Raw genomic sequence first — 17169 nt, 5'->3', positions numbered from 1 at the left:
GTTGCCAACAACCATGCAGCAGGCTGGTACACTGGAATTAAATGGGTTCCACAGAACAAACTCAGGGACAAGGCTGTTCGTGACAAACATCCACTTGGCTACAATCATATGCTAAGAGTGCCAAAATATCAGCACCAGCTCCAGTAAATAACGTAACTCACTTCTCATTCACTGGCTTCGATAATTTTTCCCCTCAGTTCCAAGCTGCACTGGTGCTAATGAGGCAGCATATATAAGCTAACAACTAACGTGCTCCCGAGCCATTGATTCTTGTCCCCTGCTAAACACATAGCTTCATGCCATTTAATTCCTTTCATGCAGGATGATTTTTCTGGGAGCAACCATAAAAAAGTATCATTACCTAGAGAACAGCACATGAGCTTGGCATTCCTGTATTGGAATGCACTTCACTCCGGGACAGATTCATGCTTCTGCACAAAAACCAAATGGCAAGTTTCTTGCTTTGGCATTTAACCAAGCAACGGGACAGGCTTTACGTTCTCTTTTTCTTCCTCCAGGACAATCCCCTCCCCATTTTTTCCCCCCTACGCAAGAACAGAGGAATAAAGAAGAAAACAGCTTCACCCTTCAGGAGTCCACAACTCTCCAGACTATCTATACCAGCTGTCCACAATATGCACAAACCCTGTCATCTGACCCAAGGGAGTGGGAGACCCTAGGACTCCAAGAACACCTGGAAACACACACCAGTGAAGGCACATTCAAGGAGGACATGAGAAGAATGAACCTTTTCCTGCCGCCCTTTTGAAAAGGGACTTGGCAGTTTTCCCTCACACTTGGGAGGCAAGTCACCTTTTGGTTTTCAGCAGGATCAGCAACACAGGCCTTCATAGGGGCTTTAAAGAGGCTGAACAGACTGCAACAGCCTAGGTTCACTTCAAAGGGTCACAATCAACATAACAGGGTCCTGCTGGAATATTCAAGAGACACTTTACTGAAGGAGAGCAAAGAACAAAGTCTGGTTCCCACTCAGGTGATGAACCACTTGAAGAAACTCTGAAGATATAATTAAATAAAAGATTTTTACATCCCATACTCTTCCTCTTTCAAAAGAAAATTGCCCACACCCCAGCAGTTCCCTTTCAGGCAAAAACCTACGCTTGAAGTTATCAGTCACAGTTTAGAAAAAAATCACTACCAACCCAAAGCAAAGGACTGAATGCTTGCAACCTCCATCACAGCATCCACTGACAGTCCCAAATCACATTAAGCACAGTCAAATAAAAGGAATTCCTAAAAAGCAGGCTGTAAGAAAGGAAATCAGCTTTGCACAGAGATGATCTTTACGCTGTGTGTGGGTGGGCACGTGTGTACAGACCATGCCTGAACTCCAGCTGAGACAAACAGTACCATAGCACACAGGGGACTGAAAACTGTAATTTCCAACCAAAAAAACTGCACACTCAATGTTTATCCTGAACCAGTAAAGTACTTCAGAAAAACACTTCTTAGGAGACTCTGGAAATAATGTTTCTTTCTATTCATGGCAGTACCTTTCTTCTAACATCCCCTTTGGCCTATTCTCTCTCAAAAGCATTACACAGGAGTTCAGCACAATCAGCACTGAAGATGATGGTCCAACTGCCTGTTATGCTTTTCCATCCCTGTGACACCACTTACCATCTGCTGGATCCTGTGAAAGGTTTTCCCATGGAAACTGAAGGCCTGTTCAAACAAGACCTTGTCTTCCACTGTCCACTCATCTGGGAATGGAGTAAAGTTTGGCAGATCCGCCAAAGACTTCTCGATGTTGTGCTTGTGCCAGAACAGCATCCCAAGGGCCTAGAAATAACAAGGGGACAATTCTAATCACAAGAAACATTATTATATGCATGCAAAGAAAGAGCTACAGCATTTTTCTCAGGCAAAGAGAGACATAATTTTAATTCTCAGCCACGTCAGACACATTTCTGTGTGCAAGAAACCTGGAATCTGATCTCCGTGCCTGCTAGGTTGCGAAGACCAACTTAAAGTTTATCCAGACCACACAGGTAGTAATGTAATAAAAGAGTAGAAACAGTAAGAGGGAAGAAGAAAATTGAAGAAATTATTCTAACTTCACTGATCATGGTATGCACAGGAAAGCTAAGCAAAGACTTTGGAAGACTACCTAACAACCAGCACTGGCAAAAACCTACTTTCTGTCCAGCCTCGACTCCATTTCCCATGCAATCAGGAAGACTGTTTAGTTGACTGGGATTTGATGGTTGTTAAGGGGCTCTTTTTGAGGAGGAGGGGGAAAACGGGGAGAAAATAAGAACTGGAAGAAGGAAAGGCAGAGAGCATGCACGACCTTGACTTGCTGGGCCCAAAGAAGAACGAATCTCACTCATTTTGGGGGCTACTCGTTTATTCCCTTGAAAGACACCTCGTTTCACTGTTGCAGTCTCTAATTCTCAGTTCCAAAGACAACATGCATGTGCTGCATTTCACCACCTGCAAACTGACCTCATCCCACCATCTCCAGGATGCTCGCTCCTAGCCACCTCTCTCTCCCAGGGGTCCACAGCCCCTGTGCGTTATGACACATCACTACATCTGGCACGCCAGCGAGCACCACAAGTCATTTTGGGAAGGCCTGACTCTGCAGAGCCAGATACCAGCCTTTCACAATGGCTGTAAAGTGAAAACAATCCCTAACATGCTGAGTAAAACATCAGAGTAACCTGCTCGTTATATGCAAACTCAGCTCAGGTTTTACAGCCACAGTTCCCCTCATCTAGTAGTTTCACCCCGGCCACTCAAAGTTACAAAATCTCTCCAGATTCGGGGGTTCCCCATTATGCTTTGCTATGCAAAAACCAGTTCCTTTATGGGATCTTGCTCCCCTGAGATTCCGCAAAAAGTATGCGTATTAGTATGATCCAAGACCTTGTCCTGCCCCTATGGTCCTCTCAGTAGGGCACCCTCTCCTCCCTTTTGCCACCATGCAGGACAAGTAGTAGGCTTGGTTGCAGCAGTCACTCAAGATGTCACAGGGGCCACACAGCCACCTATCTCCATCCGCTCTGGCAAGCATGGGGCCAAAGAAACTATTTTGCAGTCACAAAGGACTGAGTTTTCTCTCCCCTGCCATCCCTTTCAGCTTCAGATATGAGCTGTACCAAATACCCTTGTGAAAAAGCAAGGGAAAAACAAAGAGGGAAACATTCCGGGAGGGCAGGGTAGTGTTAAATACCACTTAGGTGCTGGTGAGGGCTGAGGGCTTTACATGAAGCAAAAAGTAAACAAAAGGTTTTCCTTATAGACTTGTTTAACAGGAGAGTGGTATTCTTCCTCCACCCTGTGCTGTCCTAGGGAGCTCTCCACTCACCCACAGGGGAGTATACAGCTTTTCCAGCCTCCTTCGTCCCAGAGTGTCTGACTCAGGCTGGCAGGAGAGCACAGCTCACAGCCAGACTTGCTGTACTGTTCCAAAAAAGCCCATGACTGCTACAGCTCAGCACAACCACCTACAGCCATTTGCAACACCCGCTGAAGTGGGCTTGCCCTGCCAGAGCTCACTGACCTGCTGCAGCCGTCCCTTTGCCTACCCTAAGGCTGGCAAGGCTGCAGGGACTCCCACCAGCACAGGCCCAAGCCTCCAACCATCATCCAACAGCAGCAGAGCCAACAAATGGGGCACTCTGCCACAGACAAGGGGAGAGAAAGGACAGAGAGATGGGGAGCCATGCGTGGAACAGATGCAGCCAGCTGGACAGAAAAGCCACTGGGTAGAGGAGCGCCAGCACACACCCCTGCTGCCCTGCCAGACAGCTTGCCCTTCAGCAAGCGGGCACGTTGTAGTCTCCAAAGGTAGGTTTTGGGCAGGGGCACAGACAGAAGAACAGGAAATCTCTGTACAATGACTGTCAGTCAAGCCACCTGCACAGACGTCCAGAGACCAGCTGTCAGGGGGATGCACACACGGGAAAGGGCTGCCACGGCCAGCAAAGCCCAGAGACTGTGGCCAAATGCTAAAGCGAGCTCTGACTGGCTTCCAGGGAGCCCATATCAGCTTGTCCGCAATTATCCAGCCAACAGCAACTCTGATGATACCTGCTGAAGAGAGAGTGTCCCTTGGTGACACAACAAATCATCCTCATTTGAAAGCCTTGACACTTGGTCCCTATAATACAAAATGAATACATGCCTTCCACAGCAATATGAGATAGAGGCTCTCCAGTTATTTCCTAGAAGTGCCTAGCATAGCCCTCTAGGAAATCCCAAAGGACCCGGGAAACTTATTTAACTCTAGAGTATTACACAAGAGTGCTAGGGAAAGAATAAGGAAGTTTTTAGAAGGAGGGACATTTTTTTGCAAGTGCTCAGCCACTTTACATCCAGGTGTGGCAAGTCCCATAACTTCTACTTCTCCACACAAGAGGAGAGGAGAAAAATTGGGAGAAAGACTTCAAGGAATGAGTGGAAGGTCTGAATTTCCAATGTTAAAATGAATGCAAGTCTCTGTGAGTCAAATTTAAGTTTATCGAAACACAAGAATTCAGTCGTGTTTTTTTTAAATGACAAGCTCCACTTTGATCAGTCTTTTGGATCAGTCTACACTCTCCAAACGCTTCTCCACCAAAATAATGAAGCCCATTTTCATTAACCTGAAACCACCTCTTTTGGCAAATATTACCCAGAATATTCAATACTAGGATATACTCATCTCACCTGAAGTAAGCTACCATCCTTATTTTCATTTAAGTCCACAGCCCTTTTGTTCTTTTGTGTTCCTTTTATTGCTGTTTTCTGGTCTTAGAAACTATAATTAATTAAGTCTGATCATTCCTGGTTTTGCTAGAAATTTTGCTGGCTATCTCACTTTCAATGTTCTTGTTCTGCAAGAAGTCTTTTTGAGCACGAGTGTCAACCACTGAAAGTCTGACTCAAAGATGACAGCAGTCATTTAAACAGAAACCCTTACCCATCCAAATCAGGCATTTGCCTGAACAGTTTCATGAACTTTCAAGTTTTCATAAAATCCCTTTGTAGAGACAGTACGTAATTTGCCAATACAGTAAGTCATGAGATTCCCCACCCTCCCTTTCCGGGCATAATTCAGCAAAATTCAGAAAAGCTTCCTAGGCACAGGTCTACTCATTTCCCTAGATGAGTGTTGAAATTGATGTTAATTAACACATGGAAGATTAGTTCACAGTCCTAGACCACGCAGAGGAAAGGAGAGGTCTGCTCAGACCAAGATTTCCACCCCTAGGCTAAAGGCACTGTCTAGCTTCAAGGACAGCTGGTGAAGTCATCCACTGCTACTGCACCAACATCTTGAGGTGCTCAGCTATGAAATGCAAAATGATTTGCAGCTCAGTTTGAAGGTAAATAACCATGGTTATTCGTTTGCCTCAGAAAAGCATATGATGGTTCAATAGCTCATTAATAACTGCCAAGACATCCATGAAGCAGAGATGGAGCAGTCAGCTGGAAACTGCAATGTAATCAGGCAGCTGTCCAAAGACAAACCGCTCTTTTTGACATTGTTTAGGGGTTCTGAAAATGTTCAAGAGATAGTCACCATAGGAAGCATAATGCTCATGGCCAAATTCTGTTCGAAATTACAATGGTTTCATTTTTCTTCTTTTGACTCAATGTAAAACTAGGGCTGAACTCCATATCCCCAGAGCACAGGCTACTCTTAACAGTCAGTTTGAGGAGAAGAAGGCGAGGAGAAAACACAGCTGAAGGGAAGAAGCAGCCCTAGGCAGTCTACTTTAAGTCATGTTTTAATACCTGCTGAAAAAAGTTTTAAAATAAAGGAAGTATTCAAAGGGTTGTTACCTGCTCCATATTGTATCCATGCTTCTCTTTAGCAATGGCAATATATTCATCCACTGAAAAACAAAAAGAAGGCATAAGAGCATTTCATACAGTAATCTCATCTCTTCTTCCCTTCCCCTTTCCAGTCTAAAACCCAGTCCTGCAGCTCTGACTTCAATCATGGTCATTGCATCCTCCACAGAGAACTCTCATTAATAACTGCTGTTTCCAACAATTTGGGAAAGGAAGGAAACAGAAGAAAAACAGTCACCAAACTACTACATATTTTCCTTAACAAGCCTAAATGGTGCATGATGGCCAATCCAGTTCCAGTACTTCTGAAACATAGTATATAATATTTCAGGACTTGTTCACCAAAACTATAGACATGACTGTCTCAGCTACTTTTTGTTGGTTTTGTGGGGTTTTTTTTGCTTTTGTGCTTTGTTTTTTTTAAAAAAAAAAAATCCCCCAAAGCAGTTTTTTTGTTAAGAACAAAAATCCCCAGACACAATCCACACCTTCCAATGCTGCCAGACTCCTAGTGTTTGCACAACCACTGCAGAGATCTTGGCAAATTTTTCAGCCCTTATGCCTCAGCAATTTTCATCTTGGACCAAACCCCACCTCCATATATTATTAGACCCCCACAAGCTTTTAACCTTTATAATGTGAGGATGCCCTAAGGAGCTATATTTTGTACAGATGGGATTAAAACCCTGAGTGACTGAGCTTACATTGTATCTAACAGCACCCATTTGAGAGGGCTGGATCAAAATCAGTACCAGCGGTGGTGTTCTAAGTCTGTGCCCTTGTGTTTGGTCATTATTAAATGCACCATAATGATAATATCAACCTTGAAAAAAAAAAAAAAAAAAAAAAAGAAGAAGAAAAAAAAAAACCCAAGCAAAAAGGTGAGACTCCTGCTTCACCTAATGGAGTGGAAGATGCTGGAAGCATTGTTTGTCTGTAGGATCACCAAAGCGCTAGTACCCTGAAAGACTTAGAACTGGGGTACACGCAGCCAGAATTCTCGTTCCTCTGCACTGCTTGCTGCCCTGGTAGAGAATCCTATGACCAGGATTAGAGGGGCCCTGTCTCCAGCCAGGTGGAGGAGAGGGCTAACCAGGTTTATTGGTCTGTGTGGGTCCGATGGCCCGGCACGTCAGACCCACAGGAGTATAAAGCTCTAGCAGATACAGGAACACAGTGTACTCTAATACCTTCAAGCTATGAAGGGGCAGAACCCATTACTGTTACTGGAATGACAGGAGGATCTCTCAACAGCTAACCGTATTGGAGGGTGAAATAAGCTTGACTGGGAATAAGTGGCAAAAACATCCCAGTTGACTGGCCCAGAGGCTTCATGTATCCTTGGCACTGACTATCTTAGGAGAGGGTATTTCAAGGATCCAAAAGGGTTATCAGTGGGCTTTCGGTATAGCTGCCTTGAAACAAGAGTACATTAAGCTGCTGTCTACTTTGCTCAGCCTTTCAGAAGACCTTTCTGTGGTGGGGTTACTGAAAGCAGAAGAACAGCAGGTGCCGACTGCTACCACTGCGGTACGCCGGTGGCAATACCGCACTCCCTGATTGCCATCCAGAAACCGATTCACTGACTAGAGCCGAGCAGTGATCAGCAGGACCCACTCACCCTTTTATAGCTCTATATGGCCAGTTCACAAGTCTAACGCAGAATGGAGACTAACAGTGACCTATTGTGGTGTGAATGAAATCACCCCACTGCTGAGTGCTGCCGTACCAGACACGCTAGGACTTCAATGTGAACTAAAATCACAGGCAGCCAAGTGGTATGCCACCACTGATATGGCAAATGTGGTTTTCTCAGTCCCTTTACCAGCAGAGTACAGGTCACAGTTTGCTTTCACTTGGAGGAGCATCCAATACACCTGAAATCAACTGCCACAGGGGTGGGAACGTAGCCCTACCATCTGCCATGGACTGATCCAGGCTGCACTGGGAAAGGGTGAAGCTCCAGAACACCTGCAATACGTTGATGACACCATCGCATGGGACAACACAGCACAAGTAGTATTTGAGAAAGGGGAAAAATAATCCAAACCCTTCTGCTTTATGGCAAAACCAGCTTTCAAAGTCAAGTCCTATCACTGCACAGGAGATCCAGGTTTTGGGAATATAATGGCAAGACGGACATTCTGAAATCCCAGTGGATGCGATCAAAGCGTTGGGGCTTTTTGGAGAATGCACATTCCAACCTACAGTATGATTATAAGCCCTCTATCACATGACCCAAAAGAAGAATGATTTTAAATGTGGCCCTGAACAACAACAAGCCTTTGAACAAATCAAACAGGAGCTAGTTCAGGCAGTAGGCCTTGGGCCAGTTTGGACTGGGCAAGATGTAAAGAACTTGCTCTACACCGCTGCTGGGGAGAATGGCCCTACCCGGACCCTCTGGCAGAAAGCACCAGGGGAGACTCAATGTTGACCCTGGGCTTTTGGAGTTGGGGATATAGAAGATTGGAGGCCCACTGTAATCCAACTGAAAGAGAAATATCGGTAGCCTATGAAGGGGTTCAAGCTGCTTCAGAAGTGACCGGTACTGAAGCACAACTCCTTCTGGTGTCCCAGTTGCCAGTGCTGGATATTTGAAAGGAGGGGTTTCCTCCGCACATCATGCAACTGATGCTCACAGAGTAAGCGGGTGGCACTGATCACACAACGAGCTCATACAGGAAATCCCATTCATTCAGGAATCTTGGAAGTGGTTATGGACTGGCAAGAAGGTAAAGATTTCAGAACATCACCAGACGAAGAGGTGACATGCTGAAGAAGCCCCATTGTATGATGAACTATCAAAACATGAGAAGCAATATGCCTTGTTTAGCGATTGCTCCTGCCCTATTGTACGAAAGCATCAGAGGTGGAAGGTGGCTGTATGGAGTCTTCTACAACAAGGCACAGAAACTGTTGAAGCAGAAGGTGAATCGAGTCAGTTTGCAGAGGTGAAAACTATCCAGCTGACTTTAGATGTTGCTGAACGAGAAACATGGCCGATACTTTACCTCTATACTGACTTATGGATGGTGGCAAATGCCCCGTGCGGTGGCTGCAGCAGCAGAAGCAGAGCAATTGGCAATACAGAGGTAAACCCATTTGGGCTGCCGCATTATGGCAAGATACCACTGCCCAAGCGCAGAACTTGGTTGTAGAAGTACATCATGTAGATGCTCACACCCCCAAGAGTTGGGCCACTGAAGAACACCTAAACAACCAGCAGACGGATTAAGCAGCCAAGATTGAAGTGGCTCAGGTAGATTTGGACTGGCAACATAAAGGTGAATTATTTATAGCTCAGTGGGTTCATGACACTTCGGGCCATCAAGGAAGAGATACAACATATAGATGGGCCCAGGATCAACAGGTAGACTTAACTATGGACACTATTGCACAGGTGATCCATCAATGTGAAACGTGCACTGCAATTAAGCAAGCCAAGCTGTTATAGTCTCTTTAGTATGGAGGACAATGACTAAAATATAAATATGGGGAGGTTTGGCAGATTAACTATATTATACTCCCACAGACTCACCAAGGCAAGCACTATGTGCTTACAATGGTGGAAGCAACTACTGGATGGCTAGAAACATATCCTATGCCCCTTGCCACTGCCCAAAACACCATCCTGGGCCTTGAAAGACAAGTCTTGTGGTGACATGGCATGCCAAGAAAGAATTGAATCAGACAATAGAACTCATTTCCAAAACAACCTCATAGACGCCTGTGCCAAAGAGCATTGAGTAGGTATATTATACCCCCTATCATGCACCAGGCTCTGGGAAAATGGAATGATGTAACAGACTGTTAGAAGACTACACTGAAAGCAATCGGTGGCAGAACTTAAGTGTTGGGATACACAAAGGCCACTTGCTTAGTCAACACCAGAGGATCTGCCAGCCAAGCTGTCCCTGCCCAATCAAGGCTTTTACATACTGCAGAAGGCGATAAAGTTCCTGTAGTGCACCTTAAAAATATGCTTAGGAAAACAGTCTAGGTCATTCCTGCCTCAGGCAAAAGCAAACCCATTCACAGAACTGCTTTTGCTCAAGAACCTGGAAGTACTTAGCGGATAATGTGTAAGGATGGATTAAGTTCAAAGTCTGCCTCAAGGGGATCTGATTTTGGGCAAAAACAGCCAATGAATTGAATTGTGCGATATTGTTACATGATATTCTATATTGTCACTTCTATATGCCTTTTATATATATACACACCACTTGCAGCTCTCATCTCTACCGCTTCAGAGCTGAAGATCTGAACCAGACTCCTTTTCAATTACCACACCAATACAGAATGACTCTGGTGAAAACAGATCAGCACAGGTTAACAGAATCAGAACTGGATTCAAAACGCAACAGTCCAACACCTTGTACCACCATCTTCCCAGGCCTGAAAGACCGTTATAACAGATGGAGCCCAATGCCCCGTTCATTTAGTCCATAAGAGACATTAGAGGGATGGTCCATAGACTAAGGGAATGGTATCTGTTTATTTATGTTAGAAGACAGGAAAGGTGGCGCTTGATGTATCAGAAAACATAGCATGATGTAAATGGTATGGAATAAGGGGTGGATACTGATCTGGTTGCAGTTGGGATAGAGTTAATTTTCTTCTTAGTAGCTGCTACAAGGCTGTGGTTTGGATTTGGTGCAAGAACAATGCTGATAACACACTGATGGTTTTAGTTGCTGCTAGGTAGTGTTTATACTAAGTCAAGGACTTTCCAGTTTCTCAGGCCTTGCCAGCAAGAAGGCTGGAGGGGCACAAGAAATTGGGAGGGGATACAGCCAGGACAGCTGACCAGAACTAGACAAAGAGGTGTTCCATACCACAGGATGTCATGTTTGGGATAAAAACTGGTGGGGGTTGGCCGAGGCCTGCTGATCCCTGCTTGAGGACTGGCTGGGCATCAGTCAGCAGCTGGTGAGCAATTGTTCTGTGCATCACTTGTTTTCTTTTCTCCCTTTCCTTTGGATTTCATTCTGCTCCCCTTCTACCTGCTTTTCATTATAGTTGTTATTATTGGTTTGGGGTTTACTTTATTTCAATTATTAAATTGTTCTTATCTCAACCCTCGAGTTTTACATTCCTCTCTGATTCTCCTCCCCATCCCTCTGGGTGAAGGGGGGAGTGAGCGAGTGGCTGCGTGGTGCTTAAGTTACTGGCTGGGGTTAAGCCGCAACAGCAGAGAAGGCAACTGCCTCCTCCCCACACAGCATCCCTTCCCTCCACTTGCCAAACAGGAGAGGCAGGGAACATCAACAGGACATGGGCAAGAAGAGTGACTTCAGGTGCTTCCAGAGTTTATAACCACACCACAATCAAAGTCTGCCAGGAAATCTTAAGTGCAGCATTTCCCTGTAGCTGAGCTAGATGGTCTTGGCTTCCTTAGGACAGGTATTGCACATGCAGTGTTATATATTTTGTCTAAGGGGGAGGGAAAGGAGTTGAAGTCTCTGAAGTCCAAGGCTGAATTAAGCTCTTGAATGCTAAGTACTGCTGCATTAACTAGCTCGCTTTTGCTGTGGAAAGATCTACAGTTCCCAATTTCAGGTCAGCATCTTATCCTTTAATATATACAGAGAAGAGATGAGGTCGTTCTCCTTTCCAGCATATTGCCTTTCTTACGCCAGATGTTACAAGCAATGAAAATATACTTCCTCCCCCTTGGTCCCCACTCCTCAAAAAAAAATCATTACAGCATTTTCTCCTAACTAAGCAAGAACATTAGCGAGGTCCCCACATATCAATATCAACAGGATTTCTCTTGAAACAAGTCAATACACCACACAGCCAAACGGTAGGCTATGAGTGATCAGACACCATGAAAAGAGGCAGAATGCTTTTCTTGCCACAGTGGAACCCAACACCTCAGTGTTACACCTCATTGTTACAGTGAAGGAAAAGAAAAGAAAGAAAAAGGCAATAAGGCAGTAAACCAACCATGAGCACACAGCAGTGCTCCTTCTGTACACTAAAAGAGTGTTTGTGGATGAAGTAAGGACAAGGAGTACAAACATCATACTCGACTCTTGGCTTGTTCCCTGCCTGGTTACTGACAATCTAGCCCATTCTGCTTGTCATTTCTTGGCTAATTGTGGGCTCGCTCACTCTGATGCTTGCACCATCTGAGAGGCATGACAGTCCCTTGAGCAATTCTTCCGATTGCTCTTTACCACCCCGCTCCATATGAAGTAAACAAGAAAGAGAGCGGCACCAGCTGAGTCACAGGATCCCTTTAGTCTCCCATACCAGCACAGCCCAGAATTGCCACAAGCTTAACGTTTCACTTACTGTACCAGATAAATAAGCATCTTCCACTTTTACCATCCCCATGCACCTCTAGCAAGCCCAGGGCAGCGGGCACGTGAAATTCTGCTCCACTGCACTTCAGTGGCATTCAGTCACAGTCAGCATGTAACCCAGCAATCTGTTTAGACATCAGAGTTCAGAGCCAGAGGAGCCTGGGGCAGACCCCGGCTTACACCAAAGAGACAGTTTGCCAGCACAGCTCTTAGCTGCTTTCCAGAAAAGAACAAGCAAGAGCAGCTAAGCAATCCCATCCCATTTCCCCCAGCATAAACTACGCCACCTCACACTCCTCCTACCAGCATAACTTTTCCCTAAAACAGGGCAGACAAAAAAGCATCCTCCCTCCCATCCAACTCATTTCTCTATGCTGGAAAGATATTTCGGCACAGACCAGGCCAAAAAGACAAAGATACTTGAATAGAGACCGTCGTGTGACACAGGAGATGCATTGCTCCTGTGAAGGAAGGCTCTTGTTGCTACTAGAAACCAGATGGGGGGAAGGACAGAAAAAGAGAATCATAAATCTGTATTTCTTTACCTGTTTGGCTACACTTCTCTTACATACATTTTAGCCGTGTGGGGTGAGCAGGACCCTCCTGTCCAGCCCACAGCCAAAATGGAATGAGCACTGGCCCAAAGAGCCCCTTCCTACAGCCAGTCACGCTCCGGAAGGCAGAAGTAGCACAAAAGATGGGGATGCAAAGGGGACAGAGCCCCACATACACACTGTAACCAACAAAGATGAGCACAGAGCATTCAGCTGCCAAAAAACACCTCTCCCTAATGGAAGAAGTGAGGTCTACAATGATATGATGAAAGGACACCGGGTGTAGCACTAACACAACTGAAGATACAGGGGAAATGGAAGGGAGCAGAAAAGGAAGTAGGGAAAGATGCTTTCCCCCGCCATCTAAAGAGGAGAATTTCTGAACAAAATGGTGCCATCAACCCCCTGAATTATGCGGTCTTGTTTCCAGCAGTCTCTCTCATACACCCCTTTATTCTGCTCACTATCTTCCTGCAAGAATTCCTCATGAAGGCAAAAGAAAGGGGACCCTCCTGGCTGACAGAGGGAAGGAGAGATAAGCAAACAACTGCATTGCTGATTTTCAGTCCCGCATCCTAGAACAGTGAATTCAGAGATGTAAAACAGGAGCATTAATTTCAGAGGAGTAAGAGAACACTGAAAAGAGAAATGCCTGAAAACAATTACTCCCCTCCTCACCATTTGATGAGATTAAACGATCTGTCCGAGGGGGAAAAAATTCTCCTTAATGACCCACTACCCAAATTGCTCCTTAATGACCCCACAGGCACCGCATTGTTTAGTGGACTCAGTGACCCCAAGGAGGGTTTGCAGCAGAAACAAGTGTGCTAAAGCCTATAGAAAGCAACAGGAATGCAGAGGTAGAGCTGTTGCTGCAACCTCAGTTCACCCCTATTACTGGGGTACTGCAGGAGCTCTGAACACTTTGCATATTACGTGATGCAATACCCCGACAGAACAGGGTGAAATGAGGACAAAAGCAGCAGCCTTCACAGCCTCAGTAATGTGCTTCATGGGGTTTGATCAATGCTGGAACCTGTGAGGAATTCTGGATGTTGCTGTACATATCTCCCCCTCCTCTCCATCCTTCTCGAGGACGGAAAACAGTCAAGACCCTGAACAAATCAATATTATATAAAGAAAATAAGGAGCACGGATTAGACACATACATGTGAAATTCTTCCAAATTTCAAAAACACAATTATGACGGTAGACAAACAACTAAGCACAGTTTTTGCCTTGGCTATAAAAACGAGCAGCTGCATTGCCGTCCCCCCCGACCCTCAGAGCACTCGTGGAACAACCCTGCCACCTCGTGGTCGCAGCACAGGAGAGGACACTGCCCACAGCACAAGAGTTTGGACAAGTCTTCGCTGAAACCAGCTGCAACAGTAGGGGGGAGAGCAGGCAGAGATCAAATTGAGGTGGCTTGACCACTTCTTCTGGGCAGAATCACTCCAAAGGAAATAAACCCTGCCTATTTAAAGGGTATTCTGCCTTGGAAAAGCTATTATTGGCAAGATGCGATGTGTACCACAGGCAGGAGAGGAGCAGAGAGCCAGAGCACTGCCGTGGTTTGTGCCCTATGCTGCACCCGCCTGGACAGGCATAAGCCTCCTTTAACACTGCTTCTAGGAACAGAGAGCACGAGTTATACAGACACAAAGGCTACTTAAAAATCACTTCATGCAGCTGAGGACATAAGAGGATTTAGGCCTCAAGTCCACCGCACCTGCAGCAGGTGAGGTAAAAGTCTAGATGCAACTGCAAGGAACACCAACCGTACCTGGAGACGCTTACTTGAATAGGAGCAAGAGAAAATACCCTGCAGTAGGGCAGGGTACCCTGCCTGAGTCGCTGGACTCCACAGTTTCTCAACTTCCCATCCGCTCACCTCCCTGTAGCTCATATTTTACTTGTATATCATCTCTTGTACTCATACCAAAGACCACAGGCTGCCATTGCATCAGAAGTCTCCTCTGGCAGCAGGGCTAGCTTAAGCACCCCCAGCCTCCAGCCACCTCTTCCCACCTGGGAACACAAATATCTGCCTGGACACCCAGGGAACCAGACTGGGAAACTGCCCTGCCTAAAAACAACCAACCCTCTCTCCTGCTGCATGCATGGGCCCTCTCACCCAAGCAGCAAGCGGTGGTCCCTGCTATTGCCAGCCCCCACTGGCTGCTCCCTTCTCTTGCAGTAGCTCCGGAGCTGCTCAAGGCCCTGAACAGCTGACCACCACGCTATTCACATAACCGTTTACACTTTCTATATGTTGTATACAATATAAAAATCACTTTGCTGGGAGGTTACACAAGCTTGAGAAGAGACGAGCCCTCCTAGTTCCAGCGAGGGATGAGACTAGCTCAGCCAAAAGTGCAACTCGTTCCTTGCCCTGGCACAGCACAGTGGCAGGGATGAACAGGCAGGCAGGAACAGGCACGGCCACGTAAACCAGCACTGGTGAGGGAAGAGTTACTCACAGAGTAACACCTGGAGACTGCACCCTCAGAGAGCACAGAACAAAGAATAAAATGGAGTACCCTATTGCTGGGAGATTTATCCCTTCAGAAGCCCCATACACCTTCCTTTCTCCCACCACAGCAACCAGATCCCACCCAGGTAGGGCACACTATGCAACTAGCAAAGAAACACCACATTTCTTCACCCCACCTTTCATTATTAGTTTAAATATTGCTTTTTGCATGGCCTGCATCTAAGGGCAAGTCCAAAGTTGAAACTCCACTATTAAAAGACCTGAGTCATCTGCCTTTAGATTTCGCTATACCAGCAAGAAGACTGTACTGCAGACACAGGTGTACTGACAAATCTAGCACAGTTTTTCTAGCTTGCCAGAACTATTTTAAACTGTTTATCAGGAAAGGCCTTTTGCTAGTAGGCACATGTTACTTCTAAAGCTTTTACTAACGTTTACTAGCATATGTTCATTTCTGAAGTTGCACCCTCAGCTGACACTATCACATCAAGAAAATGTTCAATACACCATGTATATGTGTGGGGCGGTGTACTGATGAGGATTACCATAAGGAAAGCCAGCTGGCTGATTCGTTCTTGCTCTCTGCTGCTGCTCTTCAGAAAAGCCATGTGGACGGCCATTTGCAAGGACATCCATGGAGGACCCTCTGGGAAGAAAGACTGCTTCTTATACATCCAGCACATTTAACCTCCAGCTAAAAATTTACTCCACCATAGCACTGAATGCCACTTTAATGGAGGGACGGCACAGGTTTCAGTGTCTACAGAGCCCTGGGTATCAAGAGCTCAGATGTCTCCATACGTGCCACAGAAAAGGATGAGGGACATCTGGCAGGACAGCAGCAAAGAGCAAACACTACCTCTGGGACCTAGCACAATATAGGCAGAGCCACATCAGATCACCCAGTGATGTAATAATGTCTGTGACCATCCAGGATCTGATAATGTCTATTATTCAGCAGTGCAAACCCGATCCTAAATCGGACACAGGCACTGGACTGTATTAAATGTAATTAGCCAGAGCACTTGATATTGGGTTTGGAGCCCACGTAAGAACATAAAACCAGCACACATTAGCTGCCGGCAGGGAGGTAATACTCACTCCCACATATGACCTTCCAAGACAGAGACAGGAAGTTATAGATAGGATAAAAGCACAGAGCACGCGCCTGAACAACAAAGTGGGTTTATAGCAGAACAGCTCTTTATATTATTCAGCACAGTGCTCTCAATTCAGTCCGAGAAGCCCTAAAGCCAGATTTATTCTGCTGTCAAACCATGGCTTGAGTTAACTCTACTGCGAGGTTATAGCCTTGGATTATATACTTCAACTACAGACAGCAACATGCCCAAAGAATGCAAGTAGCAACATTATCAATACAGTGGTGAAAAGGGTTATAATGTTTTTAAAAACTATTTGATCAGAATGTTCAGTGCAGGAGATGGCATCTTGGATTAGAAGAAACCTCCACCGTGCAGATTTTCTTACAAAAGTCATTTTTTGCACTCCTTGGGAACACCTGATCCAATGCATCCTTTCCAGAAGTCAAATTCACTAATTAAAAATAAATAATAAACACAGTCTGACACACACTGATGACAGAGTCAGTATGGGAGACCACAACTTCAGACCACTAGCAGTCTGATAGAAGGCTGCAGTATTCTACCTAGGAACATTCTCAGCTTTTATCCACATCATACTATATATGCTGAACTTCTTGGTCTGCAAAACAGTCGGTGCAGACTACCATGAAGCCTGGCCAAGCAACCTGCTGTCAGCCAGCTTCAAAACCCAGCAAGGAATATCCAGACTCAAAACCCTCGGAAGAGGGTGAAGCCTTCCACAGGGTCCATCTTCCACCCTCCAAAAGATTTTAAAAGCTCCTGTTTAAAACCAGAACTGTGATATTCCCTGTTTAGTAGGACTGCAAACTAATAAAAGCACTGTAGCAGAGCCAGGCTTCCCGAACAGCACAGGGAACTCCACTTCCCCATGA

General features: G+C 45.6%; 1 protein-coding gene across 1 annotated transcript in view; it reads right to left on the bottom strand.

The window, feature by feature from the left end:
* RCOR1 (REST corepressor 1) overlaps positions 1-17169 on the bottom strand; it is an 89989-nt gene that overhangs the window by 19469 nt on the left and 53351 nt on the right. The window contains exons 4-5 of the mRNA XM_055802755.1: positions 5797-5849; positions 1642-1803 (exon numbers count right to left, since the gene is read on the bottom strand). Of these exons, the coding sequence (XP_055658730.1) occupies positions 1642-1803; positions 5797-5849 (215 nt within the window). The remainder of the gene's footprint in view (positions 1-1641; positions 1804-5796; positions 5850-17169) is intronic.

The sequence above is a fragment of the Falco peregrinus genome, chromosome 1, assembly GCF_023634155.1.
Source record: "Falco peregrinus isolate bFalPer1 chromosome 1, bFalPer1.pri, whole genome shotgun sequence".
Classification (NCBI taxonomy): domain Eukaryota; kingdom Metazoa; phylum Chordata; class Aves; order Falconiformes; family Falconidae; genus Falco; species Falco peregrinus.
This window is presented reverse-complemented; position numbering and strand designations above follow the sequence as displayed.